This window comes from Lonchura striata, chromosome 2 (genome assembly GCF_050655825.1).
Source record: "Lonchura striata isolate lonStrDom1 chromosome 2, ASM5065582v1, whole genome shotgun sequence".
NCBI lineage: Eukaryota > Metazoa > Chordata > Aves > Passeriformes > Estrildidae > Lonchura > Lonchura striata.
Genome location: NC_140704.1, coordinates 141,911,694 through 141,932,936, shown reverse-complemented (window position 1 = coordinate 141,932,936; position 21,243 = coordinate 141,911,694). Strand labels below are relative to the sequence as shown.

The window sequence follows — 21,243 nt, the reverse complement described above, 5'->3', positions numbered from 1 at the left end:
AGGCATGGGGAGAAAAATCAGCAGTATTTTTACCCTGTTGTATAAGACACCAAAGTAAACCTGCTTGCTTTATTTAGAGAAGGGCATACTGTAAGTTTTATTTATTTTCTTAATCTTGGTAGGTAAAACCACTGTTGAACGGGGAGGCCAAGGGGTGACTCTCATGTTAATGCCTTTCTTGTTTTCTTCCAGGCGAGTACACAACTGCTACAAATGCCGTCAGTGCAGCTTCACAGCTGTTGACACTCAGTCACTACTAGAGCACTTCAACACTGTGCACTGTCAGGAGATGGACATCACTACAGCCAACGGGGAGGACAGTCATGGTGTTTCGTCTATCAAGGAAGAGCCAAAAATTGACCTTAAGGTCTACAGTCTGATTAATCCAGACCCCAAATTAGGGGAGCCCATATCTGACAGCATAGTGAAGAGGGAAAAGATAGAAGATAAGGAAGTGCTCAAGGAGAAAGGCTGGACTGACAGTCCCAGTGATGATCTTCGCAATGTGACCTGGAGAGGAACAGACATTTTGAGGGGGAGCCCATCATACACACAGACCAGTCTAGGCTTACTGACCCCCGTGTCTGTTGGCCAAGAGCAGCCAAAGCCTTTAAGGGATAGTCCAAATGTAGAAGCTGCCCATCTCGCAAGGCCCATTTATGGCTTGGCAGTGGAGAGCAAGGGTTTCCTGCAGGGTGTCCCAGCCGGAGCAGCAGAGAAAGCCGGGCAGATCACCCAGTCCTACTCTGGATCCGGGGATGGCAAGGCAAAAGATGAATCCCAGTCCTTATTACGGGTAGGAAACCTTTTTTTTCCCCTCCTTTTTTTTTTTATGATTGCATGTATGTTATGTTTGATTAGCTGTGCAAATGGAGTAACGTGGTTGTGGATCTTTTAGGGCATGGAAACAAAAAAAAAAAAGTGAGGAAAGACTCAAATTTGTAGAGTTAAACTGGCAGGTAAATTTTCCAAAGTACTCACATAAAGCAATCTTAATATTGATGGAGTATTAGTAAGCTTCTGCTTTTACTCTTTAGCTCTTTATCATTCCAGCTAATTGTGCAGGTTGGTGATGTATTTGAAGAAGGGAGGTTTAGAACATTTAGAAGGCTGCACATCTGTTACACTGAAACTAATTACCTCTTAAGTTTTGTGGTGGTGTGACAGTTCGCACTGTAGCAGGATTTTATATTACTACATATCTAAGAATACAAAATGTGAGTTAAATATTAATAAAAAGTAACTTTTTTTTTGTGATGTAGCATAATTATATATCAATTTTGACACTTGTCTGGTTGCCTTGGAAACAGAAAAAAAAAAAAAAGGAAGAAAAGAAAGGATCTAAGGATCTTATGTGATAAGAGAAGGTAAATATTTGTCCCACCAAATAATTCCTTTTTTTTTAAACAAAAGGATCTATATACAAGGAAGTTTCCCTTCCATCAAGGTGTGTTTTTCCCACTGTAGAGAAAACTGAAGTTAGAAGAGATCTCACATTCTGAGGAACTGAACAGACAGACAAATAAATGCTTTTCTCCTGAAGTCATCACATGTTTTCAGGAGCTGCTCCCTGTCTGAATTTATAGAAACTTGCCACAGGAGCAGTCAGTCTGCAGCCAAAGCTCACTAGAATGGAAGTGACGATGTGCTGGTTTCCTTTTTTGTCTTTTATAACAGCTTTTATAACCATAGCATCAATTAGTGTAACATGTCACATGTAACAAGTAAAACGGAAGATAAATGTTTCATTCCATGGTCTGCTAAGATTTTATACACAGGTATCTCTGTCTCTGTACATATAGAAGTCTTAAAAGCTGTTTTAAATGAAGTCACTGGTCTTAAAAATACTTCAGCTATTCTAATTATAAAACAGAGCGTCTGTAATTTAAACCCTGCATGCAATTTTGGGGACCAAACTTTTGTACCTTAGTTATTGTTCTCAGATTTTAAGTGTATGAGAAGCAGTTTGAGTATGATGGGTTCCTTGTTGCTAATCTGGATGTGTGCTCACTGTGGATGGCAGGATTATATTTCTCTCCTCTAACATGAAATATATATTAAAATACATACATAAACCCATGCAGTAGTGGAATTCCTGCTGTACATATGGTGTTAGTTCCATCTCACTTCGGTTCTTGTACTGGTTCTTAGCCATGTGCGGATGGATTCGCTGAAGGAGCCATTTAATTTGTGGTTTATCAGAACCCAAATTATTTTAATTTATTTTCAGTTTTTCAAATATTTTCATTTATTTTTTGACTGCCAGAGAATGAAAGAAAACCAAACAAAAATCGGCAAAGAGACATGGTAGTATGCAGAATTAACTCTATAACGGTCTTAATTTAGTTGGTAGCAGGACCTAAAATCTTAGTAAATAATAGAATAAGGCCATTATGTTACCTGTTTTAGCCACTGCTGTATATTGAATGGCAAACTGTATGCTGGCTGCTTCTTATGTCATTTTAAAAGTAACTTCAGATGCTTTTTTAAAGTCTTTATACAAAACCACTTTTATATATATATTTTTTTCAAATTATTATTTTATCAATTTCGAAATACTTTGAGCACTTCTTCGTCTAAAAATCCTGTATCTTCCATACTGATCACTTCTGGGTCTGAAAAAACGTATATATTCCATACTTTTCTGGAAAAAAGATAAAGGTTTTACTTTTGTGTATTAACAGTGCATATAAATTAGTTCCTTGCATTTTAAAGTGTGTACAACTCTACTTTTCTTTTATAATGACTTATTGGCATATTATATTTATAGTGACTGATAAAACCATATCAGCATCCTTCAAAAAGGAATTACTTTTGTGACTTGTGCCAAGGACTTGTTTGTCTGTGTCTTTTCCTTACTGATAATATTTGAATTTTCACTTTTCTTTGAAAATTGGTCAAGTTGCTTTTGTCAGCTTGCAATATTTTTAAAGAAAGTGGGGAAGGAGATTAACTTGTATCATCTGCTGAACAGAGTCCCTAATCTTACATATTTTGTCCTGATTGATGGATAGAGAAAACAAAATGAGAATTGAAACTTCTTGAAGGTAATGAGTGATCTGAAGGATAGGCAATATTGGGAGTGTGACTCTGTGAGTCATACTAGTTCCCTCTTCTTTTCAATCTGTGAAAAAGATCATAGAAACCCAACTCCTTTAATTTGCTCTTGATTTAGTTTTCTGCAGCAGAATTATGTGATGCAGTATTGGAGCCATGAATAAGAAGATAAAACGATGGTCGGCTTGACCATTGGGAGCTTAGTGTCAAGGATTATTTGACATACAGATATGTATGCCCAGAAGCTCAGTGGGCCCAGAGAGAAGTAAAAATTGTTCAGAAAAGAACTCACCATCCATTCTTGAAAAAGCTAATTTTTGTAATCCTCTGAAATAAAAAAAAAATGTGCTGTGTTGTTAAGCAAATCTCTCATAATTACCTAGTTTTTGCTACATTTATTTTTCTAGTATGAAATAGCTAGTAGAAGTAGCTAATGCTGTCTAAAAGTTGGTCCTCTCTGAAAGCAAAGTGTTAACTCAATACATCCTACGCGTATCATAATGAATGCTTATGCAAAACACTGTATCCCAGGACGACTGGTGACTAGGAAACGAAACCTATAATAAAATCACTGTGGACACCTTAATTTTTTTCCCCCTGAAGATTGACACAGAGGAAGCCAAAAATTTGGGATTACTCAGTGAATAAACACTGAGAAATGGACTAAAAAAGAAAGTTTCTAACACATCCCTTTAGTTGTACTGGCTATTCTGTATTTATAAAGTGGTTCTTTACAAGTAATTTGTAATTATTTGATAGTAGCAGCAATACCATGTGCTTTTAATTTTTTACTTTCTTGATGATGTGGGGAAGGCAAAATAGAGATCAGGTTTTTTTTTCACATTTTTTCAAGTAGATAGAAGTTGATACTACAAATTTTGAAGTGATTAGCATTTTGGTAAAATATCAGAGATAGTACAAATCAATTAGAGAAGGGGTGAAAATATACCATAGCCCACATAAATTCTTAATGTTTACAGGATAATTAATTTTTGGAAATTGCTTGGAGTAATTTCCAGATTTGGATGTTGCCTAAGCCATTTACTTGCTATTTCTTGCGTTCCTTCTGCACATGATGCCCATGGTCCTTCCCTAGACTCTGTGCTACAGTAGATTGTGGGAGTCATTGGGGTAAGATTTATTTCATTTTTAGAATCTAGAAGACCAAATTACTTGTGACCTTTTGGGAGCTAGAGACAATGCAAACACACATGCAGTTGATGCATCTTTATCCCTGAGAATGCTTCCAAGCTGTGTGTATGTAACAGAATCTTTTTCAGGAGCCTGGCACACTTCTGTGAGTAGCTTTAATTTATTTTTCATATTAAAATATTTCCAGCAGCTGTACTTATAGTGAATCAGTATGTTTTTCAAATGGGAATTGCCAAAAATGTACCTCAGCGTGGTACAATGTGGACATTATTTCTGCTCTTCCTTCGAGTAGCTGATTTTCTAGTTTAAAGATTTGTTGATACTGGAAGGTCTATTGAGATGCAAAAATGTTCGTTTTTTGGGTAGCACATTGGCAGCCAGCAGACTCCAGGCCAGGCTGATTGTTTAATGCTTTGACAGTGCAGATCTTGGACAGTGGGAACTTTTTGCTAAACTGATTTTAAATGAAGTGTCCTGCTTTGGTCTGTATGGACAGTGCAGCATAAAGTTTTTCCCAAAACAGGGAATTGTAGCCTGAGCCTTCAGACCTATTCACAGGCCTGGTTAGCCCACCTAAAGGTGTTGGTATAGACATTGCAGTTTAGCCAACAAAGATGCAGTAATAACACAGGTCAGTGTGTCTGTCCTGTGGGGTCACATGGACCTGCACACAGCAAGATTACTTTGTGTATTAATCATAGTTCATGAAAGGATTTGTGTACCATCAAAGGGAGATTGTCACATTATTTATTACAAAAGTACTGTGGATTTTTATCAAAGGCATACTGTAGGATGTGACATTAAATATGTGACTGAGGTTATGTTAACCTTTACTCTGTGCTTTTTATATGGTGCAAAGGATAGAATCTACTCTTCTATTAAACTGAGATTATTTTGCACCATAATGATCAGACTATTTACACACTACACTATATCATGGCATTTCAAAAAAGTTTTTGCTTTCTTTGAGAAGAGTTATTTTCTTTTTGTCTGTGATATTTGCACTTGTGCTATTTCATATGATGCTTTGGCTAAAGCTAGTCATACAGCTTTAAATTGGGGGAGATATAAAATTAGAAAAAAAATATTTCCCCTTTCCTTGTTTTGCATTCTCATATATAGGTGAATGACAGACCTAATTTAAAAATATGCAATTAGTACATAAGTATTGAATCTACATATAACTGATTTAATATCAGTTTAGTAAATATCAGACACAATCCCTAGTGGCAAATCATAATTTCTCCTATTATAAGGTACTGACTCCTGTTATGCACAGAGCTGCAAAGCAGAGGAAATGCTGAGCTGTCCTTTGTGATTTCCAGAAGTCTTCTATAAGCACATACAATTCTTGGCCAGAAGGATAACATACATTTGAGGTAAAACCTGCCTGCTCTGGTGCTGGTAGAAATATTGCTGCTCCTGCCTTTAGTGGGAGCACAAGAAGCAGCATAAGAAGGTTCAAGCAGACAGAGTGGATCTTGGTTTAAATGTGAATTTTCGGTGATCCCTCCAGGGTGACAGATGGAAGTTTTTGTGTTCTTTGGCATTGTGTCCCACTTCCAATCACTTTCTCATAGCAGCATCTTAATAGTATATCTTCAGAATTAAATTCAATGCATATAATTGTATCACACTTTTTACATGTAAGTTGGTGTAAGTTTTGGATACTGCATGTCATCTCTAAGCAACTTCAGGAAAGAAAAAGCAGCCCTTTAAACAAGAAACATCTGAAATAGTTTCTCTGTAGCTGCATCTCATTTTTTTCCCATTTCCTCTGTTAGAGATCTTTCAGGAAGTATTTATAGTCAAGGCCATTCATTGCCATACGGGTCCTCTAATTAGCTGAGGGGAACTCAGCAGGCACTGTGTGTTACTAATGCACAGAGCTCTGGCAGGTCAGAGAGCTGACAAAGTCTTTCATTTTTTTAAAAGGCACCTGTTTCCACAAGTCTCTGCCTGGGGAGTCAGTGGGCTACTTTTTTACATTTAACTACATCCTGGAAAATGGCAAGAATCCTCCAAGAAGAAAAATGAGAAAATAAAGTTAGTTCGTGAAGATAAATGGTTTTGAAGCTTTGTGTTTACTGTGCAAAACCAAGGCGGGTAAAATTCCTGTGCTGGTGAAGGGCTCAGGAACTTTCTAAAGTAACTTTCTGAAGGTTTTCAAGTAGTTTAGAAACAAACATGTACTTGGCTGCTTTTAGTAACTACTGGAACCAAACCCACGAGAAATTTAATGTTTTGCATTACTCATCCTGACAGTGATCAGATAGGACTAGAAAGAAACTTTTAGAAAAATGTTAACCTGCCCAATGAAAGGCATGTCTCTGGTTTTTGTGTGGGGTGTGTTTGTCATGTGGTGAGACAACCAACCCCACCTCGTCCATGTTTACCCACCAAGCAGGGCATAGGGGTTTTTTTCTTCTTACTTTTTTTTTTTTTTTTTTTTTTTTTTTTTTTTTTTTTGTCTCTCTTTTACAAAATGAGGTCTGGAAGAGAACTAAGTGATAAAATCATTATTTGGGTGGGGCATGGTAATAATGCGAAAGGGCAGCATCTACGTCAAAATCCTTGATGAAAAGGTGAATCAGTATGTGGAACAAAGGGCTGGGGAGATGGGTACGGGCCCCCAGGCCATTGGGTAAGCAGCAGGGTTTATTGAAGTTGCTATGATCAATAACAGTGATTCAATCAGGGAAAACCGAGATAATTTTTGATTTAAAACAAGCTGCTGTATTTGGATAGATGAGATCGTAATGCAGATGAGAACAGAAGAGTGCTTTGTTGTATTGAACAGGGGGGCCAATACAGATTGACAGTCAATGTCACATGAAATTAGTTCAATTTTATATTCGCCTTCCTCGTTCAGGTAGGAGGACTGGTCTGTATTTGGTGTCCTGCCGTAGGTGAGAGTTGAAGGGTCCGTGCACTGTTTGGACAAGGACGGCACATGCCCGCACCTGGGCGTGGTTTGCTGGGTGCAGATAAGCGGGTGCAGGTAACTGCGGCAGCTGCTCAGCGCCATCCCTGCCCTGGGGAACGGCCGGAGCAGACTCGGCGCGAAGCTGGAAGCATCCTTGGCTCCTCGGCACACTGCTGCTGGGCAGCCCCACTGCTGTGGCCGGGCTGTCTGGCACGGCAGGGCCCCCGGCCCGTCCCCAGGAGCTGCAGTGTCCGGCGGTGAGGCGCGGCCCGCCCCGCCCCGGGCTGGGCTCTCCGCGCGGCTCAGCCCCTCCGCGCCGCGGAGCTGCCCAGGCTCGCAGCCGCCAGCGGGCACATGCAGTGAGGCACTGCCTTTCCTGTACATATGGCTGATACGGCTTGCAAATACTGTTTTTACCGTCTTCAAATACATCCCTGATGGTTCTTTTTGATTTTAAATTGTGCTGACTGTGGCCGCAGGTTGCGTGCGTGGGGCGCAGCTGTGGGCGCTGCAAAGGCAAAGAGCGCAGCAGCAGCTCCCTCCAGTCCAAACAGTGCACAGAGCTGTCAGTGGGGAGCCTTGTATCAAGTGGGAAGTAGGTGAATGAAGCTTCTTGCATGATGACTAAATTAAAGAATTAGTTGAGCTTTACCAAAGTTTTGAAAAGTTAAGTGTGACTATAACTATTATACAGCCCTGTTATTATTCTGTATTGCCAATAGTACTTAGCAATAGATTGTATACCTGAAGTGAAATGGGAGCTTCAGTTGTATTTAGAAACGAAGGATAATCTTTGTCAAACTGGATCCGATAAGAAGCACACATTCATGCTTGAGAACAGAACTTGCTGCTAACATGTAGATTTTCAATGGAAAATTAAATTTCACAGATGACTACAGGCAAGGATTGTACATAATTCCATTTTTGCCTGAAGTACTATGGTGCTGAACAGTGAAAATCTATGTGAAGATACTTCTAGCATCTGGAAGTGAAGAGTTGCTTTAGGTACTGAATTTCAGACAATCCTCTAGATGTATTTGGTAATTAAAAGACATAATAAATACACTTTTAGAGGAGGGATCTTATGATAGGCAGCAAATAAATGTTTAATTTATTGGTCTAAGAAGGGAGCATTGTAATTATAACTGATTTGAATAAATCCAGATGCTATCCACATCTGAAAAAATTTAAAATTGTAAGGATTTATAAAGAGAGTTATGAATAAACAGTGCACATATGTACTTTGATTTTTGTCATGGGTGTATCTAGGGCTGATAATACAGTGAGTTAAAGAGAACAACTATGGAAAATAGTTGTTAGATGAACAGATGTGTGCTGAAACAGAAATATACATATATATGTATGTGTGTGTGTGTGTAAGACATGAAAAACGTTTTCTGGAATGTCTTTTGTTACCTTGGTACTCCTCAGAATAGGCATATGGTCACCTTGGAACTAGTCTTAATTTTCAGGTCTCTAATGTAGACCAATTGATTTAGTGAACAATTTCCTTCTTAATATAATTAATTTACTTCTTCCACCAAGTTCTGTTTTTAAAATGAGGTTTTATAGGGACTAAGTGGTTCTTGCTGATGTTTTTCCTAAGCATTTTTTTTTAGTAGCATATATATTTTAGAAAATCTTACAAACTTTGTTATTAGTGATATAATCATGCATATGTAATATAGATCCATAAATATATGTATTCTTGTTGCATATTAACATTATTTAGAGTTCAGAGGGGATATATTTTTCAGCATAAAGACGAGAGGAGGAATATATTCTTTTGCTTTGTGTACAGCATTAGGTTTCTGAAACAATTGGGGTGGTGGCAGCTCAGGTTGTGCAGCACTGCAGGCAGCTTGTGAACAGCCTTGGAAATCTTTGCTGAGTTCATGTATCCCTGGTCTGCCTGAGATTTTCAAATCTCAGGTTGGTGAATCATGTTTGTCATAGAGGGTTAATTTCCTATGATTTCTTAGGCTGCTCTAGACCTTAGTTTCCTAATTCTGTCTATAAAATGGGAATTTCCCATCTAAAATGGCAAGAGTGAAGACAGATGTGTTAAACTCTGTTGTGTAACAGTACTATGATAGTTGAAGCAAGAAGAGCCTGATTCATAGGCATCCTGCATCAGTATTGGTGGTTATCTTCTCTGAGAGTGATGATGCAAACTTCCTCAAGAATACAAAGAGGAAAAGTGAAAAAAAACAGATTTTAATTTTAGCTTTGTTCAAATTTCTCTTCTTTCCTTCAGCCTTGGCAGGGAAGGAAAAAAAAAAAAGCTAAGGCAGGAATTTTGGAGCAAGTAAGTTACATTTTTTGGTTGACTTTGACCTCATTTTGGTTTATGTTCCTCTGATGTGTATGGTAGCAAACTGCACATATTCACTTATGGGAAGAATTCTTTTAACAATGGCTTACAGTACAGTCTTTAATCATGTAAGTTGCCTCCAGCTCTTACTGAGAGTAAATTCCAGCCTTTCCATTTTCAGATGGGTTGTACTATCAGCTGTTTCTCCTTGCAAGACTGTCTGTGATTTGAAAATAGTGTTTAAATTTAAAAAGTGAGGAAAAAAGAGAAATAATCAGAACATTTGTCAAGAAATTTGCTATGAATGGGAATGAGGAGCAATGCAAAGAAGCTTGAAATGAGTTTTAATTCACATGTTATTCTGGGAGCCTACAATTTCTGGTGAGAAAATGGCATATTTTAGGTCTATTTCCTCCAGTTTTTGGCATGGAGCGATGCCTGTTTTGTTCAGTCAGATGTTCAAATGGGAATTTTGGATGCTTAGGACTAATTTTAGTAGGTGGGGGGAAAATTTATTAAGATTCTACAAATAGAGTTTGATCACAGCTGCTTCATTGCAATTATAAAAATTGGCTCTGAATCACTTAAACTATATTTACTGGTTGCAAAAAAAAACCCTCATCTATACAAAACTGTGTTGTTGCCCTTAAAGTTCTCAGTAATAACATTTATATACACAGTATTTTGAATTTGACTTGGTCGCGTTCCAGATTATTTTCATACCTCTCTCCCCCCCTTCCCTGACAGTGATAATCTGCTCAAATGACTCTCCCATTCTTTCCAAGTTAAGGTGAATTTCTGAGCTTGTTCTGAAATTGCAGTAAATCACACACAGACCTCTTAAGACTTATTAAAAATGTTAGTAACTGCACTGGAAGTTGGACACTTCAAAGCTCTCACTTCTCCAGTCTGTACATGACTAAAAGGCTGTAGGGCAAACACCACAAGGGGAAAGCTTACAAATCAAAGCAAAACTTAATATAACGCTATTATCCCCTTTATAAGACATATGGAGAATTATATCTTTACATATTTATGAGTTTTTTTTTTTCTTCTGATAGTAACTGCTTTAATGTTCATGGATTTATGCTTTTGAGTTAGCAAAATACTGGGTTGTATTTTATGTTTTTTCAATGTTTCATGGCAGCTCCTCTTCCAACCCATAATGGGTGTATTCCAGACCTGTTTAAAAGTTCACATGATGCAGAATAAATTTAGTCAACCTGTTTATTGAGAAAAGTGTTTTCTTCACAATTCAGTTATCAACTCATCCTGTGGTGATTACTTTGACATTACTCCCTGCAGAAGACAAAACATTCATAAAGCTCTCCACTTACAGCACAGTACCTGTTAGTATATTACTGAAACCCATTTATGTTTAACTGAGGTGTGCTAGAAACTTAAATATTTCTTTTTGTTTAAGATTCTCATAAGCCCTATTTTAATGCTAGCCTTTAGGGGTGGGGAGAGTTAATGGAAAACATGATTAAAATCTTGAGGCTTCGAGGCTTGTAAATATCTTGGCACCTACATATGTTTGTGTGCATACATGTGTATGTTTATTAATTTTAAATTAGGTTAAAAGTTAAATTTTAAAAAATAGATAAAGAGAGAAAAAGGGTTTTGACGAAAAATAAAATTTCTGTAACTATTTAGCAAAATGGTTTGTAGGACAAATATTAATAATTTTTAAAGTAGAGAGCTGTTACAACTTTATTAATTTTTCCATTACAGAAAATTATGTTCTGCTTAGCATAAGTTTTAAATATATCTTTCACGCCTTTAAGACTGTAGTCTTGATCATCACTTAATTGATTTGCCTTTGCCTTCTAATAGCAAGCTAAATGGTTGAAGGGTAGAGGTCTTTGCAGTGGTTATCTATAACAACTATCATGTGTGATGTAGAGACTTCAAAAGTTGATGTTTGTTAAACTTGGACCTTCACTTTCTTGGTATAAATGACTCCACATTTTAATTAAATCTTCATGACCAACTTTATGTATCTCAGGAGAGGTGTTGCATTCAATTCACTGCCCCAAGTTGGCATTGTAGACCTCTAGACAAAGCTTTTCTTGAAATGCATTATTTCAGTGAGCAAATAGACAGTTTGGAGTCAAACCATAATCACTGCTAAAAGTATTTGAGGGCTTTCTTAGTGATACCCTACTTAAGAGGTGAAGCATAGACTATTTTGGACACCAGTCCCTCAGGTACAACACTGTTGGAAGTAAAGAACATTTTTAAAAGCACTGAATTGAGAAATATTTAATCTGTGCTGGTGCTGTCGGTCCTGGCAAACAAATTAAATTTTGTAAGCATTGGTAAGTGAACTGGAACTTCATCCAGAAATCCACACCAAAGGGATCCCAAGTGCCTGGAGAGCTGCTGGATGTGCCTGGTGTTCTGCCTGGCTGTGAATGCCTCTATACCCCTGCTGTCAGCTGTTTTTATCAGTATAGGTCTGCTTCCCTCTTTGCTTGGCCGGGTTGCAAAGAAAGTTCACTGAAACGACTCTTTCCTTGTCTTCTTTAGTTTGGTTTGGCTCTCTCCCCCCTCATTCTTTTATAGAACTCACAGTTTACTATAATACAAGTCATTAAAATTCTCCAGATTTGGAGCTGTCTTATGAAAGAAATTTACCAAACCATTCACTTTGTTATAAAAACTGTCTAGGCTTTCTGATCCGCCTTTCCTAAAATATACATTGTCTGCATTGCAAATAGAGGCTTTCTGATGGAGAGAGATTAAGCAAAAGTATCTCAGTCTTCTTCTCGGCATCTGTGCTGTGCTGAGGCTGGGGCCAGGGTGCTGGTCTGCAGGCTGTGCTCTGACAGGTCTGCTCTGGAATGCCTGCGCACAAACGGCCCTCGCCATCTGATACCCTTCCCACCAAAAATATTCTCATGGCTTTGCTTGCTTTCATCAGCACCACTTAGTAAACCTCAGCTAGGGGAAGGAGACATGTTGGAGCACAGCAGAAGAACAGAATGGGTGAAACTACAAATTGTTAGTCTGTTAAACACAGATTATGTCTTTGGGTACAATTCCATTAGCGACTGAATGAGTCTGGATGGGTAGTAGCTTGTGGAAGTATTTGTTATGACAAAACCAACTTTTCATTATAGACAAAGTTATCCTGTTTTCCTCTGTAGTCTGGCCAACTTCAAAATGTTTCAAACTAATTTCAGACTTGTAAAACACTGTCTATCAGATACAGACATATGGATTGAACTAGTAATTTGTTTGCCATCTGCTGATAAAGGAAGCAAGGCGTCTAAGTAGAAAATGAAGAATTCCCTCCCTCTCCCCCAATGGAATGTCATACGGTGCCTTTAGGAACTGTTTGTATTGACATTTTTATTGATTACTGTAAAGTATTACACTGTATTGACCTGAATTTGCTTTCTATCTCATAATGATAATTTTTTTTAGTTTCCAAAAAAATGGTAGTGATTTTAGCCTATAAATAATGTTGTTAAAAAACAACCCACTTTAAATCTTAAAAAAACAAATTGATAACCATTATTCTTGTGTGAAACAGGAATCAGCATATTCTTTTGCTCAAAAAAAGAAAAACGTCTTTAACGTTACCAGCAAGTATTGATTAAAATTATCTTTCCTCTTAGTCAAAATTTCCCCTTTCCTCCTGAATCCCCAGGAAAAAAAGTGCGATTTCCAACATAAAACCAAAAAAATCTGTCAAAACTTTTCTGGGTAGGGAAAAAGGCGTACTTAAACTTTTCTGTCAGTCTTCTCTCACCAGTCCTGACAGCTTGTGCAGGTCCAGAGTTTGTCCCCTAGATTTATTCCATAGCTATTTCACATAGGCCCTGGTTGTATCTGGCAATAATAAGTCCATAATGTAAGTTTAAGTATTTGTTCTTTTAGTTAACACTTCCTATAGATTTGTCCATTTTTATGAAGCATTTAGAGCTTCTCTGTTTAAAAGAGAAATAGCAAGTACAAAATGCAGTAGGTTCTCAGTAGGTATACTGCTTTCATGGGTAATAAAATACAGGCTCAATCAGTGCTTAAATATATGGAGCCTGATTACTTGAATTATAATGAATACTCCTTTCAGCCTTAATTCTCTGTAACTTATTTCATATTGACAAGTAGTTTATTTTTCATTGATTCCATTAATCTATTTTGAACAGAAAGTGTTAATAATATTCACAAGCTATGTTCTTAAACATGAGAGTTATGTCTTCATAAAAAATGTTACTGAACTGTTGATTCTCTTTAATAAGATAAGCCCATTATTTTCTGCTGCAGTCAGATTATGAATTGTCAGAATGTACAATCAAGTTTCTATATATACTTTAAGTGAAAGTAATATGCAAAATCACTAATTGTCCTATATACTGTTCTCTTTTTTGTACATATCTTTGCTTTTCTTAAAATTACTGTTTCTTATAATGACTTGTAAATTTTATGAACAATGGAGAAACCTCCTCTTTTCTCAGTGGTTAGTATGCGTTCATTTGAAAAAAGCTAACCAATTCCATAAATAACAAGTCTTCCACAACCTAGAGTTAATTACCATTTTACATTTGGAATTGACATTGTCAGAAAGTTATTGAAACAGTAGGAACATCTTAACCAATTGACATTTGTTGCAGTTATACACATAGGAACTGGTAGACAGCAATAAGTCTTCAAAGTAAAAGGAAAATTCAGGTAGTTTTGATGAAGGAAGGACTTTGGAAAATGATCCTGTGAGGGCTTATGGAAGGCCTTGAGCCACAACAAGTGCAACCACTTATTACTATACATCACTGTATGGTTTGCTGCTTGCCAAACAGCTCCCTGCTGGTTTTTATGGCTTAAGGTGCATACAGTGTGTGAAGTCTGTTACTGTGTTGTTTTTCAATGCCATGTTCACTTTTATTCTAGATCTTCCCAGCATGTCATGGACCCATTGGTTTTTGTTCTGGTTTCATTTCACTGAAAACATTTTGCTGCTTGTAAATGTAAAAATTTACAACACACATTGGGCAGTATATATCCAAAGTATTTTTATCCTTTCAAAGTGTTTTTTTTTTTGGTTGGTTTTTTTTTTTTTTTAAAGAGGATTTACCAGACTGTATGGTACCTGACAATTCCAATGGTTATAAAATGCTTTGAAACATGCAGCACAGTCTATAAAATACAGGCATTTACAATATGTTCACTACAGCAACAGAGTCACATTACTGTTAAGGAAATACTGCTTCACAATAATCAGGAGGATATCAAATATTTAGTCTGGTGTTACCTACCAGAAACAAGTGAACTTGCTGTTGATGAGCATATTCACCTCAGGGTATCAAATAGCTCTTCACAGGTTAGTGTTTGTAAGTCCATGATGTAGCTTGTTAGACTGCCTCAGCAGGAGGTGAGGGGTTGAGTGATGGGGTAGGAAAAGCCAAGATATTTCTCTTTGGCTGTATGATTTGGGACAAAATTGTATTTTGTGCTTCTGTTGATACACACTTCTATTACACAGTAGTTTCCAAAGAAGCTACTACTGAGATTTATGACTATTGCTTTGTAAATACTGGATATGAGGTAGTTCAGAAGCAGAAGGGTTTATAAAAATAGCTGAAATTTTATATGTCTACTATAGACATATCTCTTGTTTCTCAGAGCTGTTACTTTGCAGACCAGTTTGCCTTCCTGTGATGCTATCACACTTCTGACAAGAACAAATGGTTTCAAAACTATTCATGTCAGGTCAAGATGGTGAGAACAGCAGATAGACATGAGAACTGTGACTGTATAAACAACATACTCCCATCACTGGATTAACACAGGTCCAGGGAAGTGGCAGCATCGTTCTCACTGCTCAGATATTGCCAGCACGCTCCTCCCCACTTCTAGCACAAGAGAATTCATTGCAACTGTTTATTTTCAACACATGGTTGATATCTTTGTCTGTCTGTCTGGAGATCAGCTGTGCCTTGTTAGGGACTTTACTCATGAGCACTGAGAATCTTGCTCAACCTTTCATCTCCCTGCCATGTAAGTGTGGTTTGTTAGAAATAACTGAGAAAAAATGTAAACTTGCTGAAATGACTACAAAGTCCATAGTCAGTGTCAAAGGAGAGAGGGGATGGATTAAATTGAGGATGTATGCATGAGATTAGTCCGTGCCTTCTCAAATAAATTTATAATATCTATCTAGATGGAAAAAGAACTTAACAGTTGTATTTACACTTTGTGAAATATCAGAAAAGATATTTCAGCCTGACCAATTCCTCATGGTCTCAAGTTTCTCTTTGTACTGTGCAAAAGCATGACAGTGTGATATTACCAGCTCTGTATAAGCCTAGAATATACCCATATGTTATACAAACCCCCCTGATTATAGCTGTGTAGCATATTCTATGTTTATATGAGTGAACTTACGTAGTTCAGATAAAAGTCTGCAGAGACATGTGCAGCTAGTGGAAACAGAGCAACAACAGGAAGGATATTTGGGAGAGTTTGTGCTCTCTGCACTTTAACCTTATCCTCTTGGAGAGTAAATGCTATTTAGTTTTGCAGTCTTTAAAGGGTGAAGTCATAGCTTTCAGATAAAAGTGCTGTGATCCTTCTGTAGATGTAAAAGCCATTTTTATATGGAGAAAAATCTAACTACTTGTCTGACATATCTGCAGACTGTAGGTTGCTGTCAGTGGATTCAAGAGACCTTTAGCACTTATGTCCACTTCACACTTGTTATTCAAGGGTCTCAACAGAAATTACGTCACCTTTGTTTGAATGTGCTTACCAGTGCCTTCACTGAATCATACTTGTGCTGCTGCTACTGCTCTGTTTTCCTGCTGAACCAGGAAGACTCCATCTGGAGACCAGCCGAGTTTTCAAAGTGCTGATAGTGTCCCTAGTCAGGACAGAATTACAGAAGACTATTAATTTTTCTGCATGATTTTTTTTTTAAATGGAGCTGTGTTTATTATTTTGCAGTTGTCAAAAGTGCTTCCACTGCTTTTGGTTTTTAAGTTATACCCCAGCTGTAAAGCAAGAGCTATTTTCCACAGCTGTCAATGAGGGATCAATGATTTCAGCCCCTCATTTCTTCTCTCTGAACTGTTTAAATAATGAACAAAATTATAAATATGCTTTATAAATCTGTATCATCAAATTTAGAAGTATTATGCAAACTTGGTGACGTGAAAAAAAATCTGTTTAATCTGATAGTATTATTTTTTATATCAACTTTCAGATGTGAAAGTGTGATGGAAACCTGTTAAATGGTAGTTCCAAAGGGAAAGTCAAAATCTGTGCCTTTTCTCTTCTCTTAGAATTTTCTGGAGAGCTTTACCATGACCAGCATACCTATTTTACTCTCTAGTTGGTATGTACAGAATGTCATAAGAGAAACTCTTGAAATATTTAAGTTACCTCTCATTAATAACACCGGGAGCAAAAATGCCTGAAATATGATGATGACACTGTGCCAATGCAAACCTGTAAAAAAAAGAAATTGTCCCTTTTTTGTTGGAATATTGAATTGTTTAAGAGCAAAGTTTGATTTGGCTTTTTAGATGGCAAGGAAAGTGAATGACCTTTTTATTATTTTTCTGTGTGAATGCTGTAATTTTTTAACCAACTTTACCAGCATTTGGTAACTCCAAGGGCTCTGTGGCATTAAGACTACGAAAGGAATACATTAAGTGCAAATTAAGGGAGGTTATGAAGGTACAGGGAAAAGCAGTGTAATTATAGGAGCATGAGAAAAAAAGCATATTAGAGCTTCAAAACAGATGGATTCCTCTAAGGAAGCTGTCTGAACGTGGCCTGGGAACTATAAATTGCATTTACAAGACTGGGCTTTCACTGCAGATGGCAGGTTTGCTGTTGGAAGGTAGCAGCCAGAACAGGGCTGTGTGCATGAAGAGAACTGCATTAAATGTGCCTAACACCTTGTGTTTGACATACATTGAAATTTAAGCTGGAATACAAATTTAGAAAGGCTTCAGAACATGAAATCTGCTCTAGGGTTCAGAAATCCAGAAACTTGCTTTCAGGCATAGAAAATTTAAACTAAATAAAAAGCTATAGTAAATTTGTAGTTCTTAAATTGAGGAACGGGATTAGCTTTGAATGTCATTTTCAATCACTCTTATATTTACATGTTACAGAAAAGCCCTCCCTTTTTTCTCTCGTATGCCATGCAGGTGTCATTCCCAAATCTCCAGGTCAAAAAGCAGTGGTTTCTCTCTGGTCTGTTGCCCCATATTATTTTATTACCCCATTTGACCTGCACCTGATTTCAGTGAAATAAGTAAATGAGAGCTTTTTTTATGGCCTGCTCTAGGAAATTATCCTTAGATCTGAGGGAAAAGCAACCTTTCTGAAGTTACTCCATCCCATGGACTTTCAGGGCGGGACTTGTCTCATCTAATTGTGATGGAAGTGTCTGTGCCTGAGTTATCTGTCTAGGATTCTTGGAGCCAATGCAAATTTAAGCAACATAGTTGTGAAGTACAAAAGTGAGTTACCAAATCCAAAAAAAATATTTCTGTATAGTCAGAGGACTGTATATTGTTGGCCATTCATTGTGTTGGCTTTATCTCCAGTCACTATGAAGGAAGCCCAGACACTTACACCACCACACAGCAATTACAGAAGGTGATAAAAAATAAAAGGAGTGCCTGCTTCTGCTTTGTCCGAATGGCAGCCTTATCATTGGAGGTATGAAGCAAAATTTTGGCATATCTGCAGTTAATGACTCCTCTGTCTCTGTAACATAATTTGTCAGTTAAAACCATACTAGTATGGTTTTAATCAAGAAGGCAAGGGGGAGGTTTAGCTAAAACTTAAAAACATTATTTTATGGAATAATTATTTTTTATTCATAGTTTTATTTTTCTTGCTTTATGTATGTGTCTAAATCTCAAGAGTGACATTTTCATTTTTTTTAAAAAAGGGAATCATGTAAGGCCATTGAAGATGAAAGCTGTACTTTCAGTACTACTCAGTCCTTGTGTAGAGCAAAATCATAGTCATTCTCTGCCAGTATATGTAAAGACATGCTAGATTGATGGCTTTGTAAGATAAAAGCAATATCAGAGGGAATGAAAAGGCATTTGTGAAGTAGAAAAAGGGAGCATGATGGAAAGGAAAATTTTAAGACCTTAGTTGGATAAAACTGGGGATAATTCCTTCAATACATGAGGTGTATGTGTATGTGAAAAATGGGTGTATCCTCCTGCTTGGGCTAACTACTAAAAAGTCAGGAAGACACAGTCTGTAAGAGCTAGGACAGATAAGGGAATAAGCAATTTGAAGAGAAAGCATTTCAAGGAATTAACTAGGTAAAGTGACCCAAGAAGCTTAGTCCCAAGTTTTAGAATTAGATTTTTTTGTACCTCAAACAAGCCTTTAGTGCTTTGTTTCTCTATTTATACTTCTCATTTGTGGTGAAAATGCCTTTGTTTCTTTCAATTCTGTGAAATCCATCTCAAAGTGTAGTAAATATTCTGCTTACATCAAGTTTAAGTTATTGGAGTCCTTAAGTGATTATCATTATTTTTCTATCCTTTATACATTTGTCAAATGTTTCAATCCAGAAATGCAAACTCTGACCTAATGTTCTTGGTGGTTCCTGTTAAACATTGAGCAGTGTTTATTTGAAACAGCAACTGAGAAATGAAGACATGGAGCACAGGCCTTTCACTGATTTACTAAGCCATGCTGTGTTTGCTCTCCTGCTCCTCTACCATTGTCAGTAGGGTCAGCATTGTGTGTGGGTTTCTCCATTCATATTCAGGTCCACTGTACTTCTTCATCACCTCATTTAGCTGACCTGCACCTTGAAGTTGCTGGGATACATAGCATGAATTTCTGCAAATCGTGTGCATAGTATATACTCTTAATTTTGTATTTTGAAACCAAGTTTGTGTAGTCTTACTAGCTGGGTTAAGTGATTAAGTGATGGAATGGACAACTAATGAAAAAAAATAGAGTTCTTCAAAGAGAAAGGAAAAAAACCTCCATAACTGAGTTCTTATGAGTCAGTAAACCTTCTTATGTACAGAGCGGAGGCAAAAATGCAAAATTTTTGAGCTGAAAGTATGAGAATACAGGAATCTATCACCTAATAGCAAGCTAAATGAGATAGCTAAGTAAGAAAGGTAGTTTTCTTAAGCTCTTTCCACAATGAATAAAGAGAGGCACTTCTGGAATGCAAATCAAAACAGAAGCACATCTGCCTTCTCAAATAATTTCTCTGTACCTTGACTGACAATTTAGGAAGCCTGAACAATGATTACTTTCTTAATTGAGGCCTGTAAATTAGGTGACTGAAGGTCCCGTGGTATTAATGAGCTGCTGTAATTCTCCCTGTGTTACATTTGTGGTAAATCTAGTGTCCTTCATGCAAAAAGCATGTCAGTGAATTCAAATATGAAAGTCCAAGTGGCTCTAGATAATTTCCCACTCAGGTATGCTAATACAAAGAACTGGTTTTGAGTGAGTTAATTCTACAAAATGCCAAGGTTTGCCTGAAGATTATCCAAGAAAAATGAGAAGCCATTACGGACTCTTCTGAATCCTCTGTTACAAGTGCCTAACGCCTTTCTACACTGCTTTCTGTTCAAAGATCTCCAAAGCTTATCCAGCCCCCAAGCAGCAATCATTCAAAGCCTAAACAAACAAAACCACCTGTATTTTGAGGTGCTTGCAAAAGAAATGTCTTGTGTTCATTCTGCACCAGGCATTAGCAGACTGCAGGGTTTTTACAAGGGAGAATTGTCAAAGATATTGTGATACTGTACCAGGTGAGCCTGCAGAGCTGAACATGGAAAGTAGAGGTGTTAAGGATTGGTTCATAGTCATAAGAAGTCCATGAACTAAAAAAATGCAAGAAAGTAATGGAGCAGAGCACTCATAATACAAAGAGCCCAGTTACATGGAAAATGATCACCGTCTACAATGGCACCCCATCATGTTGAGTTTTCCAGATATGAGCAGGTGGTAATTTTTGTATGTTCCAAAATTATTTTATTCTTGAATTGCATTGACTGCTTTTTAAAAGTTGATCTAACCTCCTCACCAAAAAACAATCTGTAATAACTTTGCCTTGCAATTTGTTCTTTTGTGTTTCCTAATAAAGCTAGCACACACTCTTTGACAAAATTCTTTGGTCATTTGTCACTTTAAAGCTTGTTGAGTGTACTAGTGTGGTAATGTTGCTGATTATATTTAGGCAGGAAAGTGTGTCTTAAGCCCTTATGATACACTAAGGATGAAAGGCCATCCTGATGGTATATTTTTTTCTTTAAGGGAACTGATGTGTCTCTTGCTTACAAGTTTATAGGCATTTTTATTGCAGCAGGGAATTTCTCCACCCCAATTTTACGGGGCAACAATAAATTATCAGCAGCTGGGATTATTGCAGCAATATGAAGAAAGTCTTTCTTAATATTTCAATCTTTATAACAGCAGTTACAAAAAGGTAACTTTGAATTTCTTAAATAATACATTAATCTGTTTGTGGATTTTTGTGTTGCTGTGGTTTTTTTTAACATTGGTGACTACTCGTAGTAGTTACTTTTTTCTCCTGTAGTTTGCAGTGAGCTGGAAAGCTGCTGTGCCAGGGCTTTACTGTGGTGTGAGAATAGATTAGGGGAAATAAAGTTACTTGAGCAACTGGATCAATTAAATTCATATATGATGTCTGCATAATAGATAAACACTGTTTTACAAAATAATGGCATTTTTTACATATACGTTAGAACATTTACAATACAAATAGTAGGTCAAATTTAGTGCAACAGTGTATCACAGTGTGAAAAATAAGATTCTC

At 37.1% G+C, this 21,243-nt stretch overlaps 1 protein-coding gene across 9 annotated transcripts in view; it reads left to right on the top strand.

Annotated features, from left to right (window-relative positions):
- TRPS1 (transcriptional repressor GATA binding 1) overlaps nucleotides 1–21,243 on the top strand; it is a 212,633-nt gene that overhangs the window by 64,344 nt on the left and 127,046 nt on the right. For all 9 annotated transcript variants that reach the window (XM_077782366.2, XM_021546559.3, XM_021546561.3 and 6 more), the window contains one exon: nucleotides 193–796. In XM_077782366.2, coding sequence (XP_077638492.1) covers nucleotides 193–796 — 604 coding nt within the window. The remainder of the gene's footprint in view (nucleotides 1–192; nucleotides 797–21,243) is intronic.